Source organism: Oncorhynchus mykiss, chromosome 9 (genome assembly GCF_013265735.2).
Source record: "Oncorhynchus mykiss isolate Arlee chromosome 9, USDA_OmykA_1.1, whole genome shotgun sequence".
Lineage (NCBI taxonomy): Eukaryota > Metazoa > Chordata > Actinopteri > Salmoniformes > Salmonidae > Oncorhynchus > Oncorhynchus mykiss.
Window position 1 is genome coordinate 5,395,033 of NC_048573.1, and position 23,278 is coordinate 5,418,310.

The 23,278-nt window shown below is 44.3% G+C and overlaps 1 protein-coding gene across 6 annotated transcripts in view; it reads left to right on the forward strand.

Moving 5' to 3' along the window:
• Positions 1-5,052: 5,052 nt before the first annotated feature.
• The window catches only part of znf638 (zinc finger protein 638), a 38,915-nt gene continuing 20,689 nt past the window's right edge, over positions 5,053-23,278 (forward strand). For 2 of the 6 annotated variants that reach the window (XM_036987163.1, XM_036987166.1), the window contains exons 1-8: positions 7,137-10,974; positions 12,390-12,451; positions 12,999-13,037; positions 13,983-14,288; positions 16,444-16,565; positions 19,342-19,586; positions 22,477-22,620; positions 23,060-23,217. In XM_036987163.1, the coding sequence (XP_036843058.1) occupies positions 9,340-10,974; positions 12,390-12,451; positions 12,999-13,037; positions 13,983-14,288; positions 16,444-16,565; positions 19,342-19,586; positions 22,477-22,620; positions 23,060-23,217 (2,711 nt within the window). In that variant the 5' untranslated portion in view covers positions 7,137-9,339. Of the gene's footprint in view, positions 5,201-7,136; positions 10,975-12,389; positions 12,452-12,998; positions 13,038-13,982; positions 14,289-16,443; positions 16,566-19,341; positions 19,587-22,476; positions 22,621-23,059; positions 23,218-23,278 lie in introns of those variants that run through there. The other 4 variants (XM_036987164.1, XM_036987167.1, XM_036987168.1 and 1 more) reach the window with 4 other exon arrangements.

A 23,278-nucleotide genomic window follows, 5' to 3' on the forward strand; every position in this document is an offset into this window, starting at 1 on the left:
TATGGCTAATATAAGAGCTGAGGCCAGAGGGGTTTGTGGTATATGGCTAATATAGCCATCACTCTGGTTGTAATTTCAATGGTGTCCACAAGAGGGCAGCAGTGTATGTGCAAAGTTTCAGACTGATCCAATGAACCATTCTGTTCAAAATGTTTGGTTGGCGGGTAGCCTAGTGGTTAAAGTGTTGGGCCACTAACCAAAATGTTTATAGATCAAATCCCTGAGCTGACAAGGTAAAAATCTGTCATTCTGCCTAAACACGGCAGTTAACCCACTGTTCCTAGGCTGTCATTGAAAAAAATAATTTGTTCTTAACTGACTTGCCGAGTTAAATAAAAGACTGCCTAATTGGATCAATTAACACATTTCGAACTTCAAAATTGTGCACTCTCCTCAACCAACAGCATGGTATTCTTTCACTGTAATAGCTACTGTAAATTGGACAGTGCAGTTAGATTAACAAGAATTTAAGCTTTCTGCCCAAATAAGACATGTCTATGTCCTGGGAAATGTTCTTGTTACTTACAACCTCATGCTAATCACATTAGCCTACGTTAGCTCAACCATCCCGTGGGGGGGTCACTGATCCTGTAGAGGTTAATTAAAACCTGTTTGGGATAGGGGGCGGTATTTTTGCGTCCGGATGAAAAGCATGCCCAAAGTAAACTGCCTGCTACTCAGGCCTAGAAGTTAGGATATGCATATCGGATAGAAAACACTCTAAAGTTTCTAAAACTGTTAAAATAATGTCTGTGAGTATAACAGAACGTATTTGGCAGGCGAAACCCAGAGGACAAACCATCCAGGATTTTTTTGTTTGTTGAGTTGACTGTGTTTTCTATTGGATTTCTATGGGGAACTAGATTTATGAGGCACATGCTTGCAGTTCCTATGCCTTCCACTAGATGTCAACAGTCTTTAGAAATTGGTTGATGTTTTTCCTTTGAGAAATGAAGAAGTACGGCTATTCAGAATGAGAATCAAGCTAAGTGGACTCTTTTGACCTGGAACTCGCTCCACTTTTAAATTCTTATAAATTATTTACGTTTTAGGATACCTACGGATGGATTAGGAAAGTTGTTTGAAATTTTTGGACAAAGTTTACAGGTAACTTATTAGATAGTTTGTCAGCATGTTGGGCGAGTTGGAACCGGTGTTTTTCTGAATCAAACACGCCAAATAAATATATATTTTGGGGATATAAAAAAGGAGTTTATCGAACAAAAATGACCAGTTGTGATGTTTCTGGGAAATATTGGAGTACTAACAGAAGAAGATCTTCAAAGGTAAGGCATGAATTATATTGTAATTTTCATGTGTTTGTATGGTGGTGTGCTGTCCTCAGATAATCACTTGGTTTGCTTTCGCTGTAAAGCCTTTTTGAAATCTGACATGGTGGCTGGATTAACAAGAAGTTAAGCTTTATTTTGGTGTATTGCACTTGTGATTTGATGAAAGTTAAATATTTCTAATAATTTAATTTGAATTTTGCGCTCTGCAATTTCATAGAATGTTGGCCAGGTGGGATGCTAATGTCCCACCTATCCATTGGGATGAGTTGGACCACAGAGTGAAGGAAAAGCAGCCAACAGTGCTCAGAAAATGTGGGAACTCCTTCAAGACGGTTAGAAAAGCATTCCATGTGAATATCTCATGAAGGTGATTGAGACAAAGCCAAGAGTGTGCAAAGCTGTCAAGGCAAAGGGTGCATACTTTGAAGAATCTCAAATACATTTTGATTTGTTTAATACTTTTTTGGTTACTACATGATTCCATATGTCTTATTTCATAGTTTTGATGTCTTGACTATTATTCTACAATGTAGAAAATAGTAAAAATAAAGCTTCAGCTTCACCTGGAATGCTTTTCTAACAGTCTTGAAGGAGTTCCCACATATGCTGAGCACTTGTTGGCTGATTTACCTTCACTCTGCGGTCCAACTCATCACAAAACATCTCAACTGGATTGAGGTTCGGTGATTGTGGAGGCCAGGTCATCTGATGCAGCACACCATCACGCTCCTTCTTGGTAAAATAGCCCTTACACAGCCTGGAGGTGTGTTGGGTCATTGTCCTTTTGAAAATCAAATGATAGTCCCACTTAGAGCAAACCAGATGGGATGGCGTATTGCTGTATGAATTTTTCTGTAAAGATCCGAGACACGATCGTGTCGAGGCACAGATCTGGGAAGGGTACCAAAACATTTCTGTAGCATTGAAGGTCCCCAAGAACACAATGGCCTCCATCACTCTTATATGGAAGAAGTTAGGAACAACCAAGACTCTTCCTAGAGACGGCCGCCCAGCCAAACAGAGCAATCGGGAGAAGGGCTTTGGTCAGGGAGGTGACCAAGAACCTGATGGTCCCTTTGACAGAGCTCCAGAGTTCCTCTGTCGAGGTGGGAGAACCTTCCAGAAGGACAACCATCTCTGCAGCACTCCACCAAACAGGCCTTTATGGTAGGGTGGCCAGATGGTAGCCACTCCTCAGTAAAAGGCACATGACAGCCCTCTTGGAGTTTGAGAAAAGGCCCCTAGAGACTCTCAGACCATGAGAAATAAGATTCTCTGATCTGATGAAACTGAGATTGAACTCTTTGGCCTAAATGCCAAGCGTCACGTCTGCAGGAACCTGGCACCCTCCCTACGGGATGCAGGAGTGGCTTCAGGACATGTCTCTGAATGCCCTTGAGTGGCCCAGCCAGACCCGGACTTGAACCCGATCTAGCATCTCTGGAGAGACCTGAAAATAGCTGTGCAGCGACGCTCCCCATCCAACCTGACAGAGCTTGAGAGGATCTGCAGAGAAGAATGGGAGAAACTCCCCCAAATACAGGTGTGCCAAGCTTGTAACGTCATACCCACAAAGACTCGAGGCTGTAATCGCTGGTGAAGGTGCTGAAGTACTGAGTGAAGGGTTTGAATAATAACGTAAATGTGATATTTCAGTTTTTATTCATTTATAAATTAGCAACAATGTCTTGCCCTGTTTTTGCTTTGTCATTTGTTATTATTTGTGTCGAACTGCTTTGCTTTATCTTGGCCAGGTCGCAGTTGTAAATGAGAAATGGTTCTCAACTGGCCTACCTGGTTAAATAAAGGTGAAATATAAAAAATACATAACAATAATGGGGCATTGTGTGTAGATTGATAATAAAAAAAAACATTTTAAATTTAGAATAAGGCTGTAACCTAATAAAATGTGGGGAAAGTCATGGGGTCTGAATACTTTCCGAATGAATCTGTAAGTCAGAAATACATGATTTAATTATTTGACATTTGAGTTTCTCAAAAAATGCTACTTCCTCTTTTTTCCTCAGAGTGAGGTGGATATTTAGCGTTTTGCAACAAAACCTGATTATTTGTCTCTGAAATTAAACCCATGTAGTGATAGATTATAACACATATAATTTAACAACTATAACAAAAACACACCAATCATACGTTTTTTTAAATTAAACAATAGCTAATTTACCAAAATGTATCGCGTTTTGGAATGAAACTCATATAAATATATAAATATACATTCACCCACCCGTGGTGCTGTGCACCTTGCATATGACTTTTCCCTTAGCTGTTTAAGTTCTTAACTGACTTGCCTAGTTTAAATAAACTAAATAAAGATTAAATAAATGATAAACTTGGTAAATTATTCTGTGAATTTGATGTTGATGCAGGGCTTGGGTTCCCCCATCTGGCGAAAAATAGCTACTACAAGTTCCTCCAATCAACTCCTCTGTTTTCAGTGGGTCTATGACGTTGTTCGGATGAGACAGCCAAATGCGCATGCGCAAATCATTTAGCGTCATTGGAGCCGCCTGGGGAGAAAGTTCAATCAACTACTCTGTTTTTTTTTTGTTTCAAAAAAATAATGTTTTATTCATAATACAAAATCAGCTCACATTGATTGCTGCATCAAACATGTCTAACAAAACAAAACACAGGTATTAACTTTCAAGAAAATACTAAAAAGTTCAAAAAATATCAATAAAATAATACAAAAATTAAACAATTTTATTGCATTTATATTCACTCTGAAAATATCTTATTATAATGATTCAGGAAGATGTTATTCCTGTTGTTATTCACTAGGGTTAATGTTTTAATAAGATAATTAAATTCAATTAGAAACATATGTAATGTTGGTATAGAATGTATATGGAATTTTTGTTGGTGTATGTGGTATTTGTCAACAAGAATAAACAAATGAACAATCATTTCAATGTTCTTGTTATCATTGCAATGGTAACATATTATATATTTTATGTTAAAATTATAGGCAGTGTTCATCATGGGAAATAAGTACTTTGCAAGGTTTTCCCAAAATTCAGACACAAATCTACATTCAAAGAACAAGTCAGATTCTCACCTTCTTCTTCACAGAAAACGCAGATGTCATCAATAGCCACACATTTGGACATCATAGAATTACATGGATATATCTAATGTGAAATGAAGTGCACTTCCTTAACTTTGTTTGGTATACAGTATTTGTAAGGCCTTTAACCAGGCATTTTTTCAGGAATAAGCATGTTCCAGAAAAACTTTCCTCTCGGTGTAAGTTGTGAATGAAGAATTTGTCTTATATATTTATTACAACAAGATCTCTCAAGTAAGCCCACGCCTTCCAATCTTGAGTTCTGGATAAACTTTGTGATCATTCCCAAAATTAAGATGGCTTTTCATGAAGTTAGACCGCTTTGATCACGGAAATAAACTCTCTGAAAGGTGTTGGAAACTCTTTCTATGTTTTATAAATTGTTCATATGTGAGAATATTACCCTTGTTGTCAAAAACATCAAGAACAAAGTCAATATTCCTCTCATGCCAGCTGGGGTAGAACAATGACTGATTCCTTTCAGTTATGTCTGAATTATTCCACAAAAGAGATTTATGTGGGGACAAATTGTGCAGGAAACATATTTTCCAGACCATTAAAGCTTGTTGGTGAAACCTAGCCAATTTAGCAGGTAATCTTTCAGGAATATAAATACATTTCAGTAAAAATTGAAGACCTCCCAATTTATTAAACACGTTATCCAATCAACTACTCTGTTTTCATTGGGTTAGGTCTATGACGTTGTTCGGGTGAGATAGTCGAATGCGCATGCGCAAATTGCCAGTCAAGCGTCCGTGGATTCGCTTGGAGAGAAAGACAAGTACGAGATTTCTCCATAGAAAATAACCGAAAATAACAGAAGGTATGTAACAAAAACCCTATTTGAGAAGACATAAGAGATGAGTTGTTGTTCATATGTGTGATTTAAAACGGACAATACCGCTGGCTGGAAGTAGAAACTCGGGTTTGTGTCCTCTGTCGCATGCGGCGCTTAATGCAACACGATACAGGAAATACAAAATGGAGGGCTGATGGTTTTTCGGAAAGTCGAAGACGCAAAAGGCAGCTGTGATCTATCACGTCTTAGGGTGACCACATTTAAAATGCCCAAATGCGGGACATTACGTAGGACAGTGTAGCATATATTTGTGTGCAGCACCCCTCCCCCAAAACACAGCCCCTGCTCATGGTGTAAATCAGAGAAAGAGGTCAAGCGAGATGTTTCTCCACAGATAGAAGAATGAGACAGATATTTCACCGGATGTAATGTGAAGTTGTATAAATGTGAAGCATCCGCTTGGCATTTTTTTTCACTCTTACCAAATATGGTAGTGAGAGGAAGCCCAGCGACCCCGCAGTGGGAGAAGAAGGAACCAGGTGGATTTGGGCCGATATTCTGCACATTATGGCATCGATGAAACATTTCATCTCAACAGTTTTCTGTTACGAACAGACTACGTTTTGTAGACGTTTTTTTTAAAACCTTTTGTCAAAGGTTTAAATGTTTGAGTGTTAATTAAGGTGAAAAAAAAAAAAAAAGTTATTGCACCTCAGAGTAGGCGTTCCCTAACGGGGGAATGAGCGGGAATGAGCCAATAGGATCTCTGGCTTGTTCTGCCCACGACAGGCAGTGGGATATCAGGTTATGCTGGCTATGCTATTAAATTTGGATCTGTAATGTTGAAATGTTACTCATTTTATCATTATGTGATCTTCCAAGACATTTATTCAGCTTTGATCTAACTTTATGGGACTCCCAATCACAACAAGGTTGTGATACAGCCCAGGATTCAAACCAGGGTCTGTAGTGACTCCTCTAGCACTGAGACGCAGTGCGTTAGACAGCTGCACCTCTCGGGATCCCAGTGATCACCCTTATCACAGCCTAACCAAAAACCAATCTTCTGGTTTTCTGTGAAATCTGTATGATTTTTAACATGCATCACAAAACTTCCTTCTGGATGGGGGACTGGCTGTTGTGTGCACATGATTGTTTGGCTAGCAATGCTTGCTAGCTAATAGTTTACAGCCTGTAAAGTGTGGCACTAGCTACTACATTTCTGTTAGCTAGCTAATAATATAATATGTCAGAGTTTTCTAATTATTTGTGAATTTGTATTGATCTCCTCTCTAAGTTGAGAGTTGTAACACGAGCTGATCAGCCATCCTTGCACCTTGTGGTGTGCACATGACCAATGAACGAGCAGATGCTGTTTAGGTCAAACGAGGACACTGCTCAGGCTAGCCTGGAACCTCCCTCCCAACGTTGAATTGCATTGAATTCAACGTCGGGCATAAATGAGCGTTCTGTATCAGGAAAGTTACCTCACACGACCTCTACAAGCCATAGTTCAGAATGAAATGTACTTTACCGGTTGTCTGTGCTGTCGGGTGATATGAAATATGAACCCACTAAACCAGCACTTTGAAAAGGTTGCCGCAATTATGGATTTTCTGTATCATCGTCTTGAAAACTTGATCAACCGCGTGGAGCAAGTTCCAACATTCTGCCGTGTAGAAGTCGCATGAGGAAACTTTCCTGGTCCAAATGCTAATTTGTTCCCGACGTAGAGAATTGAAATGAACTTCAATGTGAGGTTTCCGGGCCAGGCGGCGCATGCTGCTGAGTCTTTACCCGGATACTGCAACCGGGGCGGCAGGGTAGCCTAGTGGTTAGAGCGTTGGACTAGTAACTGAAAGGTTGCAAGTTCAAATCCCCAAGCTGACAAGGTAAAAATCTGTTGTTCTGCCCCTGAACAGGCAGTTAAGCCACGCTGTTCCTAGGCCGTCATTGGAAATAAGAATTTGTTCTTAACTGACTTGCCTAGTTAAATAAAGGTTCAATTAAACATTTCAATAAAAATCTGTCGGCCAGGACGACCAAGTCCAAACACTGTTTTTTCCCCCTAAGAACATTTCCCCTAAGAACATTTCCCCTAAGAACATTTCCCCTAAGAACATTTCCCCTAAGAACATTTATCATCTTTTAGCTCTACGTTTGTTTGTTTTTGCCTTTTTATATTTAGTAGACAATTCAATGTTAGTCCCCGTCCCCATGGTAACATGGCGTTAGTCCCCGTCCCCATGGTAACATGGCGTTAGTCCCCGTCGTAACATGCCGTTATTCCCCGTCCCCGTGGTAACATGGCATTATTCACAGTCCCCGTGGTAACATGGCGTTAGTCCCCGTGGTAACATGGCGTTAGTCCCCGTGGTAACATGGCATTATTCACAGTCCCCGTGGTAACATGGCGTTATTCCCCGTCCCCGTGGTAACCTCGCAGACAATCCATTTAGACCAGGTGTTTGAAATGTGTGCTCTTTCCCAGCTATTAAAAGGTGGCTATTTAAGAGATCTATTTAAGAGACTGCTTTTCATTGGAAGTTTGGCGGAGTGTATTTCCCACCATTTTAATATATTGCTGTTATTCATTGCTTAATGATGATGATGATGATGACGATAATAATAAAATGTTTGCTGTTTAAATATTTAGGTTTTCCATCAGGTCTTATAGGGCCTCGTTCCACTCGTGGTCACTGCAACGTTATAGAATAATCTATCGACATTATTGCGTAACCGCAGTTTTTTTTTTTTTACATAGTTATGCCAGGATTGGACTTGTTTTTGGTATTGTCAACTGCAGTAGTTTGGGGCACGTGGTCAGCTCTGTTATCAGCTGATCTCTCTGTGTTTAATCACACGTGAAAACATCTACAGCCTTCCTATCAGTATAGAATATCCTGATGCAAAGATACATGAACATGATTTTATATATACGAAGCCAATCACAGTAGTAAACTGTTTTAAAATCCAGGCTCGGGTACAGGTTCTCCTTGCACCTATTTTACCCACTATCTTTATCTGCGGGTGGTGGTGATGGGTTCCCTTCTCTCAAAACTGGTTTTTATGAAGCAGGTTTTTGAAGTTCAGCTTTCATGTCTCAACGCTTTGCACCATGACGTTAACCACTTTGAATATAAACACTCTGTTAAGAATATTTTCTCGTCAACATTATCGGAAAGTGTATTAGTGTGGGTTAGAGACATGAATTGGTTTAGTTGACTCTCAAGGTGCAGTGTTCTGTTTGGTTATACAACTTTCAGATCGTTGTCTTGGGAAGTTCCGTTACAACTAACCCTGACACCGTTTCTTAATTTATGCATCCACGTAACCTTTCACATTTTGATTCGGTCTTCATTCGATAATCAATAGCTTCCACTTAACCCTACTAAATCTGATCTTTAGCGATACTAGTTAAGCCCCGTTTCATTACTGAATAAACTATTTCCCTTGGCAATCTATTATCTTAAAAGTATGACTGTAAAACCTTTTGTAAACCTTTTGTTAAAAAAAAAGCTACTTGCATTCTTTCACTAAATTTCACTAAAGCAGTGCATGGAGTTTGTAAAATAATGTTGTATGTTTTTCACGATGACTACTTCTCCCCCTCCTGTCTGTTCCCTGTTTGCTTGCTGTTTTTCTTTCCCCCAGTGAAGATGCAGGAACTGTCTTCTTCTGCTCTGACCTAACCAACAGAACCCCGATGATGTTCTAGAAGCTGTTCTAGAACAGTTTGACACACAACTGATGTGAAAAGTGTTTCAGTGTGGAATAGACTGGAAACTGACCAAACCGATCAATCGCAGAAATCCAGTCTGCTTTCCAGTTTGATTACTACTGTCCATAGCCCTGTCCCAGGGCGAGCCAGAGAGAAGACCAACCAGTAACCCTCCTGTGTGTTTCTCCTCTCCAACTCTTTCAGCTTTGCGTTGCTATTGGATCGTTGCGCTGCTCCCCTTTCCAGCCCGCTGTATCCGATTGGAGGGCTGGGAGTTGGGATCCCGCCCCTGCAGCTCCTCTTAGGCCACACCTCCCTGCAGCTGGCCCAGCTCGTTACCGCTGCAACCGTCACTTCTGCCGCCAACCCCCCCACCACCCTACACTCACCTCCTCTCGCCCCCTTCATCAACCTCCTCACAGCAGCAGCTACCGTCAATAACATGTCCCGTCCCCTATATAACCCCTTAGGGGATCAGTACTCTTCACAGGCCCAGAGATCTGCCGCCCAGATGGGGCAGTACGGACTCACACAATCCCAGGCCGGAAGGGACCCTCTGGGGGCCTCCCGCCTTGGTCTGGGGTCTGGTGGGGGTGGTGGTGGTTCCTCCGGCCAGGGAGGCATGATGTCCTCGATGGTGGCCCAGCAGATGGGGTATGACCCGGGGCAGAGATCGACCGGGATGACCCCGGAGATGGAGACCTCCATAGACCACCACATCCGCGGGGCCAGAGAGGAGGTGAGGCTGCTCAGCCAGTTGATGCAGCAGAATAAGAACCAGCAGGTCTCACTGGACGCCCAAGACCTTCGCCTAAGTCGTGACCCCATGGACGAGCTCTCGTCTGGGGGAGGGCTGGGCGGTTACACACCTGGCCGGACCTCCAGCGACCAGCAAAGTTCCATGGACCCCTGGTCTGGCTTCCTGACCCAGTCTGCTTCCTCCAAACTCTTCTCCTCCACCCTTCCTCAGTACCAAAGCCAAACCTCTGGGTTTGGAGGTGCGGGAGTGCTGGGGTCCACCTCAAGAGGTTCCGAGGCTCCCATGAGCGCCTCGTCCACAGCCTCTCGTCCAGCCCGGTACACGTCTGAGTCCGCCAGCAGCATCCTGGCGAGTTTCGGCTTGTCCAACGAAGACCTGGAGCTCCTCAGCCACTACCCAGACGATCAACTGACCCCAGACAACCTGCCCTTCATCCTCAGAGACATCCGCATCCGTAAGGCCAATAGAACTATGGATGTGGACCCTCGGCCCAAGGTAGGCGGTGGACCTGGCCCAGGGTCCGACCACGGTGGTGGAGGACAGAGCAAAGTGATCGATTATGAACATTCTCGTGCTACTAAATACGACAGTTATGATGATGGCGATAATAGCCAACCCGATAATTACAGCTCGCGTAATCCGCTCCCGAAAGAGAAGCCAAAATATGACATGGTCAGAGACTCGCTGAGCGGGTACGCCGGCCATTCCATGACCTCCGACCTTTCCAAGCAGCGTACCCAACAGCAGCACGTCCAGAGCCCCATGCCCATGACAGACACAGGCTCTCGCATCGGCCTTCCTCCGCCTTCCAGCCAACCCCAGCAGACCCTCAAAACCCACGGCTCATCCTCTAAAGCGACATCCAAGTCCATGAACATCCCTGTCCGCAGCGGAGACCAAGGACTCAACCGACTCCTGGCGTCCCAGAATCAAGGCAGCGCTCGGGGCCACGCTCAGCCCCGATCCGGCCTGGTGGTTCTTGGTGGTGGAGGTGGAGCTGGGGTCGGAATTCCAGGACTCAGGGTTGGAGGTGTCCCGGTCGGGGTTCCTCCTCCCACGACACCCCCCATTTGGCCTTCCATATTCCCCATCATGAACCCGTCAATCCCACCTCCTGGTCATGTCCCGGTGACTTTTCCTCCGCCCCGGATTGGTCCGATGCCTTCCATGCACCAGCAGATGAACCTACCTCCCCCGATGATGATGATGACGAAGAGGTTACCGACCCCGACCATGATGAGCGATTACTCCGCAGCTTCTCCCAGATTCTTTCCTCATACCTGTTCTCTCTGTAACATAGAATGTGCCCAGCTAAAGGTGAGTTTGTTTTGTTGTTGCCATTCCTGTCTTGACCTGGATTCTAAATACTGTTTGAGATTGTTATACTTTGAGCACTGGTTGATTTCTATTTCCTGTAAGGCCAAAATACTATTTTTATGTTTATGTTTCTACCTGGTATCCCATGTCTGTTTCAGTCCCGGATAATAGACCAGGTGTTTTAGCCCTCCAGAAACGGCTCCAGCTGTTTCAGTTTCAGGGGATCAATCAAGTACATATATAGTATTTGAAATCTCAAATAGTATTTGAACCCAGTTCTGAACCTCTCCAGACTGATTGTGTGCCTTTTTAAAAAATATATATATATATATTGTTGAACCTCATGTTGTAACTCAAGACTTTTTGCTTCATGTTGAATCCATTTTTGTTTATTCAAACACTTCAGTCTAGCTGTGATTGTCTCATGTATTTCACGGTGAGTTGAGACGTTCTAAAATGGATGAAAATTATTTAATAAAACAGAAAAGCTTTTTTTTTTTTTTTGTATAAAAAAAATGTTTTCTCCTCGGAGTATGAAGACATCGAATCCTGGACTGAATTCAACATTATTTTATTGTCGTTATTGAAAATTGTGTAATGTCATGAGATTTTTTTTAAATTTTTAAATTTTAAATTTTTTAAACCTTGAAATATTGTCATTTGTTTTGTAAAATTAAGACATTCCGTTATAAAATGCAGTTTTATTTGTGACTTTCGATGACCGGGATTTGTCTTGAGGAGGACGAGTGCTCGAAGACGATACAACCAACGACAAGATGAGAAGCTGCCAGAGAACAACCATCAATCAATCAAATGTATTTATAAATCAGCTGATGTCACAGTGCTGTACTGAAACAAGGAAGTTTAGGCTCCATCTCTAGACGTTGACCGTTGTGAATTAATGGACTATTTACGCCACTTAATGTTTTCTACTCAAACCCTGATATCATTGTATTATACCCTTGTGTTTAAACCAGTGACACAACACACTACTTACTGCGTTTTAATTTAAAAAAAATATACAATTGATTTAGTCACTTTGGGAAGTACGTTGTTTTTTGGGAAGAAGATGGCTGCTGAGAGACTGCTGAGAGGATCCGTTCCAGAGAAGAACCCCGGAAGATTCCAGATGCTGCCATTGTTTTTTTCTCCAGCATCAAACTTTTGCCTTTAATCTTTTTCTTGGTAGAACAGAGAGCCTATTTTTACCATGTTATTTTTTTTCCCCCAACATTGTATAAATCAACTCCTGCTATGAAAGCAGAAAGAAATTGGACTCTTGTTGAGAAAAAAACAAACAAATGTATTGAAAGTGCTTGATTTAGAGGAGTTTGGGGGTTATTGGTGATGTTGAGAGGTGAGGAGGAGGGTGAAGACCCAGACTGATTGTCTCTGTTTGCTGTTTTGATCAACAGAACTGGATCGAGCATCAAAACACCGGTCTCCACGTTGAGAATTGCCGTCTACTCAGGAAATCGTGAGTCTTCTTCTCTCTCTTTATATATATCACTTCTCCCTTTCTTTTCTCAGCCCCCCCTCATCTCCTCCTCAAAAAACCCACTGGAGGGCCTCCCGGGTGGCGCAGTGGTTAAGGGCGCTGTACCGCTAACCAAGGTTGCCAGGTGCACGGTGTCTCCTCCGACACATTGGTGCGGCTGGCTTCCGGGTTGGATGGCGCTGTGTTAAGAAGCAGTGCGGCTTGGTTGGGTTGTGTATCACAGGACACATGACTTTCAACCTTCGTCTCTCCCGAGCCCGTACGGGAGTTGTAGCGATGAGACAGTAGCTACTAAACAATTGGACACCACGAAATTGGGGAGAAAGGGGTAAAATTCAAAAACAAAAAAAAAACACTGGAGGAAAAAGTCTTGAGTGGGGAGGGCGTTGATATCTTGTCCAATACAGTTGAGAATAAGGAGATTTGGATGCGAGGAAAATCGCGGAAATAGGAATTGAAATCTGCGTCCACTGATGACCTCACGTTGTAGCTTGTGCCAGTCACCTGTTCCATTTCCTCCTTCCAGGTATCCCGACTGGAACGTGGAAACTGTAGCTGTATCAAGGTGAGTCCCCTACATGTACTGTGCTCTATAATAGAAGGTTATTAAATGTCCCTTCGATTTAGGTCACTGCTGACTGAATGGTTTAGGTCACTGCTGACTGAATGGTTTAGGTCACTGCTGACTGAATGGTTTAGGTCACTGCTGACTGAATGGTTTAGGTCACTGCTGACTGAATGGTTTAGGTCACTGCTGACTGAATGGTTTAGGTCACTGCTGACTGAATGGTTTAGGTCACTGCTGACTGAATGGTTTAGGTCACTGCTGACTGAATGGTTTAGGTCACTGCTGACTGAATGATTTAGGTCACTGCTGACTGAATGGTTTAGGTCACTGCTGACTGAATGGTTTAGGTCACTGCTGACTGAATGGTTTAGGTCACTGCTGACTGAATGGTTTAGGTCACTGCTGACTGAATGGTTTAGGTCACTGCTGACTGAATGGTTTAGGTCACTGCTGACTGAATGGTTTAGGTCACTGCTGACTGAATGGTTTAGGTCACTGCTGACTGAATGATTTAGGTCACTGCTGACTGAATGGTTTAGGTCACTGCTGACTGAATGGTTTAGGTCACTGCTGACTGAATGGTTTAGGTCACTGCTGACTGAATGGTTTAGGTCACTGCTGACTGAATGATTTAGGTCACTGCTGACTGAATGGTTTAGGTCACTGCTGACTGAATGGTTTAGGTCACTGCTGACTGAATGGATTAGCAAGTTGAGTCTCAGCGTCTGTTGGAAGTATGTAAACACTCCCCTTTTCATCCTTTACGTTACCAACCAGAATAACTTCATCAGCCTGACCACCTCTTCCTTCTCTCATCCTCCTCCTCTCTTCCCTCCCCCCTCTTTCTCCCCTTTCCTCCCCCTCTCTTTCTCCCCTTTCCTCCCCCTCTCTTTCTCCCCTTTCCCCCCCCCCTCTTTCTCCCCTTTCCTCCCCTGCTCCTAGTAGAAATGAAAGCAGCCAGTTGTCCTCCAAGCGCCGTCGGAGGACACGCTCCGCCTCCCGTTCTTCATCCTGGTCTCGCTCTCCTTCTCCTCCTCCTCGCCCCTTCTCCTACCACACTCCTTCCTCCTCTACTCGCCGACCTCGATCCAGGGAACGATCCCGCGAACGTCGACACAACACCACCACCCGGCGTTCCCGGTCTCCGGGTTCACTTCGGGGCAGGGAGAGAGAACGTGACCCTCCGGCCTCGTCGTCTTCCCACCGGGATCAGGAACGTCGACCTCAGACAGCCTCTTCATCCCGGAGGTAAGATAACAGACTTTTTTAAATGAGTTAATATGTATGAATATTCCTATTTTTAAATTAGTTAATATGTTTGAATATTCCTCTCAACTTCTCTGGGATGGTAGCGTCCCACCTCGCCAACATCCTGTGAAATTGCATGGCTCCAAATTCAAAACAACAGAAATCCCAATCCCATTAACATTCCTCAAATATACATACAATTATTTTAAATATTTATTTTCTTGTTGTAGATCACACTGTCCGATTTCAAAAAGGCTTTACTGCGAAAGCACACCAAACAATTATGTTAGGTCACCACCTAGTCACAGAAAAACACAACCATTTTTCCAGCCAAAGAGAGGAGTCACAAAAAGCTGAAATAGAGATAAAAATGAATCACTAACCTTTGATGATCTTCATCAGATGACACTCATAGGACTTCATGTTACACAACACATGTATGTTTTGTTCGATAAAGTTCATATTTATATACAAAAATGTCAGTTTACACTGGCGCGTTATGTTCAGTAGTTCCAAAACATCCGGTGATTTTGCAGAGAGCCACATCAATTCACAGAATAACTCATAATAAACATTGATAAAAAATACAACTCTTATGCGTGGAATTATAGATACACTTCTCCTTAATGCAACCGCTGTGTCAGATTTTTCTTTCAACTACGGAAAAACCATGCTATAATCTGAGTACAGCGCTCAGACACAAAAACAAGCCATACAGATACCCGCCATGTTGTGTAGTCAACAGAAGTCAGAAGAAACATTATAAATATTCACTTACCTTTGATGATCTTCATCAGAATGCACTCCCAGGAATCCCAGTTCCACAGTAAATGTTTGTTTTTGTTCAATAATGTCCATTTATGTCCAAATGCCTCCTTTTTGTTCGCGTTTAGTACACAATCCAAACTCACGATGCGCGGGCAAGTCCAGGCGAAAGTTCAGACAAAGTTCATATTACGGTTCGTAGAAACAAATACCTTCGAGTTTAGCCCGGTAATCCAAATTCATGAAGCTCGATCACTAGGAGCAGACGAAAAGTCAAACGTTCTGTTACAGTCCGTAGAAACATGTCAAACGATGTATAGAATCCATCTTTAGGATGTTTTTAACATAAATCTTCTAATGTTTCAACCGGAGAATTCCTTTGTCTGTAGAATTGCAGTGAAACGCCTCTCACGTGGTCAGCTCATGCCACTCTGGCAGACCTCTGACTCAATCCCCCTCTCATTCGCCCCTCCATCACATCCTTCATAGTAGAAGCCTGAAACAAGGTTCGAAAGACTGTTGACATCTAGTGGATGGAAGTGCATTATGACCTGATAGAAACTGTGTATTCGACGGGCAATGAGTTGGAAAAACTACAAACCTCAGATTTCCCACTTCCTGATTGGATTTTTTTCTCAGGTTTTTTGCCATATGAGTTTGAGTTTTTGAGTTTATTTTTATTTTTACAGGGACAGTGCACATTAATCAACGTTTCAGTGAAAGTGCCGGTTTTAGCCAGCCGGCTAATTTTCAACCGCAGTCCCTGGGCAGGTTATTAAAAACAATTACAATATAGACAATAGCAGCATAGAACAAGCAAGACATAGCAACATTGGACAAGCAAGACGTAGCATACAGACAGAGCAACATAAAACAAAAAGCAACAAGACAAAATTCATAAAAGCAAAAGAGTGTTTCCACACCTCACAAGCTACAAACAACAGACAACATGGAAAGCGGCAACACACAGCTAGGGACCATGTTCACAAATCTGATTGACCTTTAGCCATGTCTTCAAGCATTTTGTGAAAGTGTGAAATGTGGTGCAGTTATGTGTGTCTGATGGCAGTGTATTCCAGACATGGGAAGCGCTCACAGAGAATGCAGATTTACTAAAGGTGCTTTTCCTTAGGGGAACTATGAGTTATGTTATACTCACAGACATCATTCAAACAGTTTTAGAAACTTCAGAGTGTTTTTTTCCCCCAAATCGACTAATTATATGCATATTCTAGCTTTTATGGCTGAGGTAGTTTACTCTGGGAACCTTATTCATCCAAGCTACTCAATAATTCCCCCCAGTCCCAAAGAAGTTAAATTAGTTAATATGTATGAATATTCCTCTCTTTAATGAGTTAATATGTATGAATATTCCTATTCCTTCATCCAGGTCGCGCTCTAGGAGCTATGAGCGGGAGAGAGCAAGGGAACGTCGGGAGACGACGAGGAGGAGCAGCCTGCCGAAGTCTAACAGTGCTGAGAGACTGGCCAAGAAACTACTGGAGTCATCTGGTGAGACACACACACTGGAGTCATTTTTCATTTTAAGAAAAATAAAATAACAAATTACAGAGCAGTAAATAACAACAGCGAGGCTATATACAGGGTATTACGGTACAGAGTCAATGTGGAGGCTATATACAGGGTATTACGGTACAGAGTCAATGTACAGGGTATTACGGTACAGAGTCAATGTGGAGGCTATATACAGGGTATTACGGTACAGAGTCAATGTGGAGGCTATATACAGGGTATTACGGTATAGAGTCAATGTGGAGGCTATATACAGGGTATTACGGTACAGAGTCAATATACAGGATATTACGGTACAGAGTCAATGTGGAGGCTATATACAGGGTATTACGGTACAGAGTCAATATACAGGGTATTACGGTACAGAGTCAATGTGGAGGCTATATACAGGGTATTACGGTACAGAGTCAATGTGGAGGCTATATATAGGGTATTACGGTACAGAGTCAATGTGCTGGGGCATCGGTTAGTCGAGGTAATAGAGGATTGACAGTACTGTCATTGCCAACAAAGGGTATATAACATTATAACATTATTATACAAGTATTGAGAAACTTTTGTTATTGACCAAATACTTTTTTTCCACCATAATTTGCAAATAAATTAATGAAAAATCCTACAATGTGATTTTCTGGATATTTTTTTATTCTCATTTTGTCTGCCATAGTTGAAGTGTATGATGAAAATTACAGGCCTCTCATCTTTTTAAGTGGGAGAACTTGCACAATTGGTAGCTAACTAAATACTTGTTTGCCACACTGTGTGTGTGTGTGTATATATATATGTATATGTATATATAGCGTTATTAAAGTGACTATGCAGAGATAATAACAGGGTAGCAATGCAAATAGTCTGGGTAGCCATTTTGACTAGATGTTCATTAGGCCTATGTCTTGGGGGTAGAAGATGTTTAGATGCCTCTTGGACCTAGACTTGGTGCTCCGGTACCGCTTGCCGTGCGGTAGCAGAGAGAACAGTCTGTGACTGGGTCACCCTCACGGTGGTTAGTTAGGGTTAGGGTTAGGGGTTAGGATTAGCTGGGAGGGTTAGGGGTCACCCTCACGGTGGTTAGTTAGGGTTAGGGGTTAGGGTTAGGGGTTAGGGTTAGGGGTTAGGGTTAGCTGGGAGGGTTAGGGTTAGGGGTTAGGGTTAGGGGTTAGGGTTAGGGTTAGGGGTTAGGGTTAGCTGGGAGGGTTAGGGTTAGGGTTAGGGTTAGGGGTTAGGGTTAGCTGGGAGGGTTAGGGTTAGGGTTAGGGTTAGGGGTTAGGGTTAGCTGGGAGGGTTAGGGTTAACCCTCACGGTGGTTAGTAATATTAGGCCAAACCATTCTGATGCTTCAGATATTTTTGCGAGTAGATGGATTTTCTGGATTTTCTCCTGGACTGGACAAACAGCTCTGTAGTTCTGCCACTTTCCAGGCCGACATGAAGGAGGCATGCAGCAAATAATCTCATGCCTAAACAGAGTGTTTCCCCTTCCCTTCCAGCTGGCCTCTCTCTGTTACCCATGTCTCCCCTTCCAGCTGGCCTCTCTGTAACCCATGTCTCTCCCTCCCCTTCCAGCTGGCCTCTCTGTAACCCATGTCTCTCCCTCCCCTTCTAGCTGGCCTCTCTGTAACCCATGTCTCCCCCTCCCCTTCCAACTGGGCTCTCTTTAGCCCATGTCTCCCCTTCCAGCTGGCCTCTCTGTAACCCATGTCTCCCCCTCCCCTTCCAGCTGGCCTCTCTGTAACCCATGTCTCCCCCTCCCCTTCCAGCTGGCCTCTCTGTAACCCATGTCTCCCCTTCCAGCTGGCCTCTCTCTGTTACCCATGTCTCCCCTTCCAGCTGGCCTCTCTCTCTAGCCCATGTCTCCCCCTCCCCTTCCAGCTGGCCTCTCTGTAACCCATGTCTCTCCCTCCCCTTCCAGCTGGCCTCTCTCTAGCCCATGTCTCCCCCTCCCCTTCCAACTGGGCTCTCTCTAGCCCATGTCTCCCCTTCCAGCTGGCCTCTCTGTAACCCATGTCTCCCCCTCCCCTTCCAGCTGGCCTCTCTGTAACCCATGTCTCCCCTTCCAGCTGGCCTCTCTGTAACCCATGTCTCCCCTTCCAGCTGGCCTCTCTGTAACCCATGTCTCCCTCTTCCAGCTGGCCTCTCTGTAAACCATGTCTCCCCCTTCCAGCTGGCCTCTCTGTAACCCATGTCTCCCCTTCCAGCTGGCCTCTCTGTAACCCATGTCTCCCCTTCCAGCTGGCCTCTCTGTAACCCATCTCTTCCCTTCCAGCTGGCCTCTCTGTAACCCATGTCTCCCCCTCCCCTTCCAGCTGGCCTCTCTGTAACCCATGTCTCCCCTTCCAGCTGGCCTCTCTGTAACCCATGTCTCCCCTTCCAGCTGGCCTCTCTGTAACCCATGTCTCCCCCTTCCAGCTGGCCTCTCTGTAACCCATGTCTCCCCTTCCAGCTGGCCTCTCTGTAACCCATGTCTCCCCTTCCAGCTGGCCTCTCTGTAACCCATGTCTCCCCTTCCAGCTGGCCTCTCTGTAACCCATGTCTCCCCCTTCCAGCTGGCCTCTCTGTAACCCATGTCCCCCCCTTCCAGCTGGCCTCTCTGTAACCCATGTCTCCCCTTCCAGCTGGCCTCTCTGTAACCCATCTCTTCCCTTCCAGCTGGCCTCTCTGTAACCCATGTCTCCCCCTACCCTTCCAGCTGGCCTCTCTGTAACCCATGTCTCCCCTTCCAGCTGGTCTCTCTCTGTAACCCATGTCTCCCTTTCCAGCTGGCCTCTCCCTGACGGAGAACACCAGTCTAGAAGTTATGATGCAGTCCCTCGCACCCGCGCTCCTGGCAGAGCTCGCGAAGAAGAAGGGAGCCGCCGCCTCCTCCTCTTCCTCCTCGAAGGGAGGTGCCTCTCGGAAAACTGAAACGGGAATGTCCAAGTCGGGAAGCAAGCTCGGATCTGGAAGGTCATCAACCAGGAAATCGTCCTCTCCCTCCAAGTCATCCAGCTCCACTTCTACCAAGGTGTGTATTTTGTCCTCCAGACGTTAAAATGAAACTGTTAAAACCTCTTGAAGCTAGGGGGCGCTATTTTTATGTTTGGGAAAAATAACGTTCCCAAAGTAAACAGCCTATTTCTCAGGACCAGAAGCTAGAATATGCATATAATTGGCATATTAGGATAGAAAACACTCTAAAGTTTCCAAAACTGTCAAAATATTGTCTGTGAGTATAACAGAACTGATATTGCAGGCGAAACCCTGAGGAAAATCCAACCAGGAAGTGCCTCTTATTTTGAAACCTCTCTGTTCCTATGCATGCCTATCCTCCATGTAAAGGGATATCAACCAGATTTTATATGGCTTCCCTAAGGTATCAACAGTCTTTAGACATAGTTTCAGGCTTTTATTTTGAAAAATGAGCGTGAAAGATCACATTGCGTAAGTGGATAGGTGGGGGTTCAGAGTGAGTTTTTGCGCTCCAGAGCGACCATTGTTCCTCCCGCTGTTATTGAAAAACACTCGTTTGATATATTATATTATTATATTAGGACCAGATGCTAGAATATGCATATATGATATATTATCGAATATATATATATATATATATTTTAAAAACTACCTGAGGATTGATTATAAAAAACGTTTGACATGTTTCTGTGGACATTATGAAAACTATTTGGAATTTCCGTCTGCGTTGTCGTGACCGCTCTTTCCTGTGGACTTCTGAACATAACGCGACAAACAAAGAGAGGTATTTTGGGTATAAAAATAATCTTTATGGAACAAAATGAACATTTGTTGTGTAACTGGGAGTCTCGTGAGTGAAAACATCCGAAGATCATCAATGGTAAACGGTTAATTTGATTGCTTTTCTGATTTTCGTGACCAAGCTTCCTGATGCTAAGTGTACATAATGCTATGCTAGGCTATCGATAAATTTACACAAACGCTTGGATTGCTTTCGCTGTAAAGCGGAATTTCAAAATCTGAGACGACAGGTGGATTAACAAAAGGCTAAGCTGTTTTTGCAATATTGCATATGAATATGAACCGTATAATGACCAGTATTGTCTCCCCCAAACCATAGAATGACCAGTATTGTCTCCCCAAACCATAGAATGACCAGTATTGTCTCCCCCAAACCATAGAATGACCAGTATTGTCTCCCCCAAACCATAGAATGACCAGGATTGTCTCCCCTCTGTTCTGCAGCTCTAAACATGATCATCTACTAACATAACTGAAGGGGTATTCCCTTACATACCTGACGGGCGGGGTTTTACTGCCCGGGGGCGGGGTTTTACTGCCCGGGGGGGGGGGGGGGGGGGGGGGTTACACCCCCGCGGGGCGGGGTTTCCTCCGCTTGAGATTTACCCACGGGATCTACGCTCAGCTGCCATTCGTTCGTGATACTGTCATCACCTGCTGTCTGTTGGACTCAATGCCAAAGAAGATGAAGCAAAGCAAGCAGGGAGGAATGGTTATATCTATGGCAGCATCGCAAGTCTGTGTGAATGTTTCTTCTCGTTAATCGTTAGTAGTGAGGAGTGACTGCTTCTCTGACATTCTTCTTCTGTTCTTTCTTCGTTGAAACTGTCAATCAAATCAAATGTATTTATCTCTTTTTTTATGTCAGCAGATGTCCAACCCTCATCACATGTCCAACCCTCATCACATGTCCAACCCTCATCACATGTCCAACCCTCATCACATGTCCAACCCTCATCACATGTCCAACAATACGTTTAGACTGAGACACTCAGTGGAGACACAATATCAAACACAAACTACACCTTCTGTCCTCTCTCTCTCCTCCTCTGTCCTCTCTCTCTCTCCTTCTCTGTCCTCTCTCTCTCTCCTTCTCTGTCCTCTCTCTCCTCCTCTGTCCTCTCTCTCTCTCTCTCATCTGTCCTCTCTCTCTCTCTCTCATCTGTCCTCTCTCTCTCTCTCTCTCATCTGTCCTCTCTCTCTCTCTCTCCTCTGTCCTCTCTCTCCTCCTCTGTCCTCTCTCTCCTCCTCTGTCCTCTCTCGCCTCCTCTGTCCTCTCTCCTCCTCTGTCCTCTCTCCTCCTCTGTCCTCTCTCCTCCTCTGTTCTCTCTCTCCTCTGTTCTCTCTCTCTCTCTCTCTCTCTCTCTCTCTCTCTGTCCTCTCTCTCTCTCTCTGTCCTCTCTCTCTCTCTCTCTCTCTCTGTCCTCTCTCTCTCTCTCTGTCCTCTCTCTCTCTCTCTCTGTCCTCTCTCTCTCTCTCTGTCCTCTCTCTCTCTCTCTCCTCCGCTGTCCTCTCGCTCTCCTCCTCTGTCCTCTCTCTCTCTCCTCCTCTGTCCTCTCTCTCTCCTCCTCTGTCCTCTCTCTCTCCTCCTCTGTTCTCTCTCTCTCTCTCTCTCTCTCCTCTGTCCTCTCTCTCTCTCTCTCCTCTGTCCTCTCTCTCTCTCTCTCTCTCTCTCCTCTGTCCTCTCTCTCTCTCCTCCTCTGTCCTCTCTCTCTCCTCCTCTGTCCTCTCTCTCTCTCCTCCTCTGTCCTCTCTCTCTCTCCTCCTCTGTCCTCTCTCTCTCTCCTCCTCTGTCCTCTCTCTCTCTCCTCCTCTGTCCTCTCTCTCTCTCTCTCTCTCTCTCTCTGTCTCTGTCTCTGTCTCTCTCTCTCTCTCCTTCTCTGTCCTCTCTCTCTTTCTCTCTCTCTTCTCTTTCTCTTCTGTCCTCTCTCTCTTTCTCCTCTGTCCTCTCTCTCTCTCTCTCTCTCTCTCCTCCTCTGTCCTCTCTCTCTCTCTCTCTCCTCCTCTGTCCTCTCTCTCTCTCTCCTCTGTCCTCTCTCTCTCTCTGTCCTCTCTCTCTCTCTGTCCTCTCTCTCCTCTGTCCTCTCTCTCTCTCTCTCTCTCTCTCTCTCTCTCTCTCTCCTCTGTCCTCCTGTTTTCTCTAGACTAAGAAGAAACGAGGCCCAGGGACCTCAGCTCTGTTAAGACTGATGAATATCCCTCAGCACACAGCTCATGATGAGGTGATGAAGGCCGTAGAACCCTTCGGAAAGATCAACAACATCATCCTGCTCAAGTCCATACAGCAGGTACATTAGATGTAGAGTACCCCATTCACCTGTTATTACCCCTTATTGTCTCTATTTCAATGTAGAGTACCCCATCCTCCTGTTATTACCCCTTATTGTCTCTATTTCAATGTAGAGTACCCCATCCTCCTGTTATTACCCCTTATTGTCTCTATTTCAATGTAGAGTACCCCATCCTCCTGTTATTACCCCTTATTGTCTCTATTTCAATGTAGAGTACCCCATTCCTCCTGTTATTACCCCTTATTGTCTCTATTTCATGATGTCCCAGTCCTTCCCCTTGCTGGTGACCCCCCCCCCCCCCCCCAGTCCCCACAAGGAGGTTATTAGAACTGGACACTGTTACAGACACAACTAATCAACCACAAATACATCTCTCTCTCTTTCCCTCTCTGGCCCGGTCCCCCCCTCTCTCTCATCTCCATCTCTCTCTCTGTAGGCGTCAGTATTGTTTGAGAAAGAGGAGGATGCCAGACTGCTGGCTAGCTGTAAGACCCTGACCATCAGAGGCCAGGTCGTTATCATACGGATGGAGGAAGAGACTCTGCTGGAGGACTCAAAGGAACTGGACCGGGACAAGAAGTCTTCTTCTGAAAAGTAACAGAATTAGTAACTCTATATATTCACTATGACATCATTCACTCTATATATTCACTAT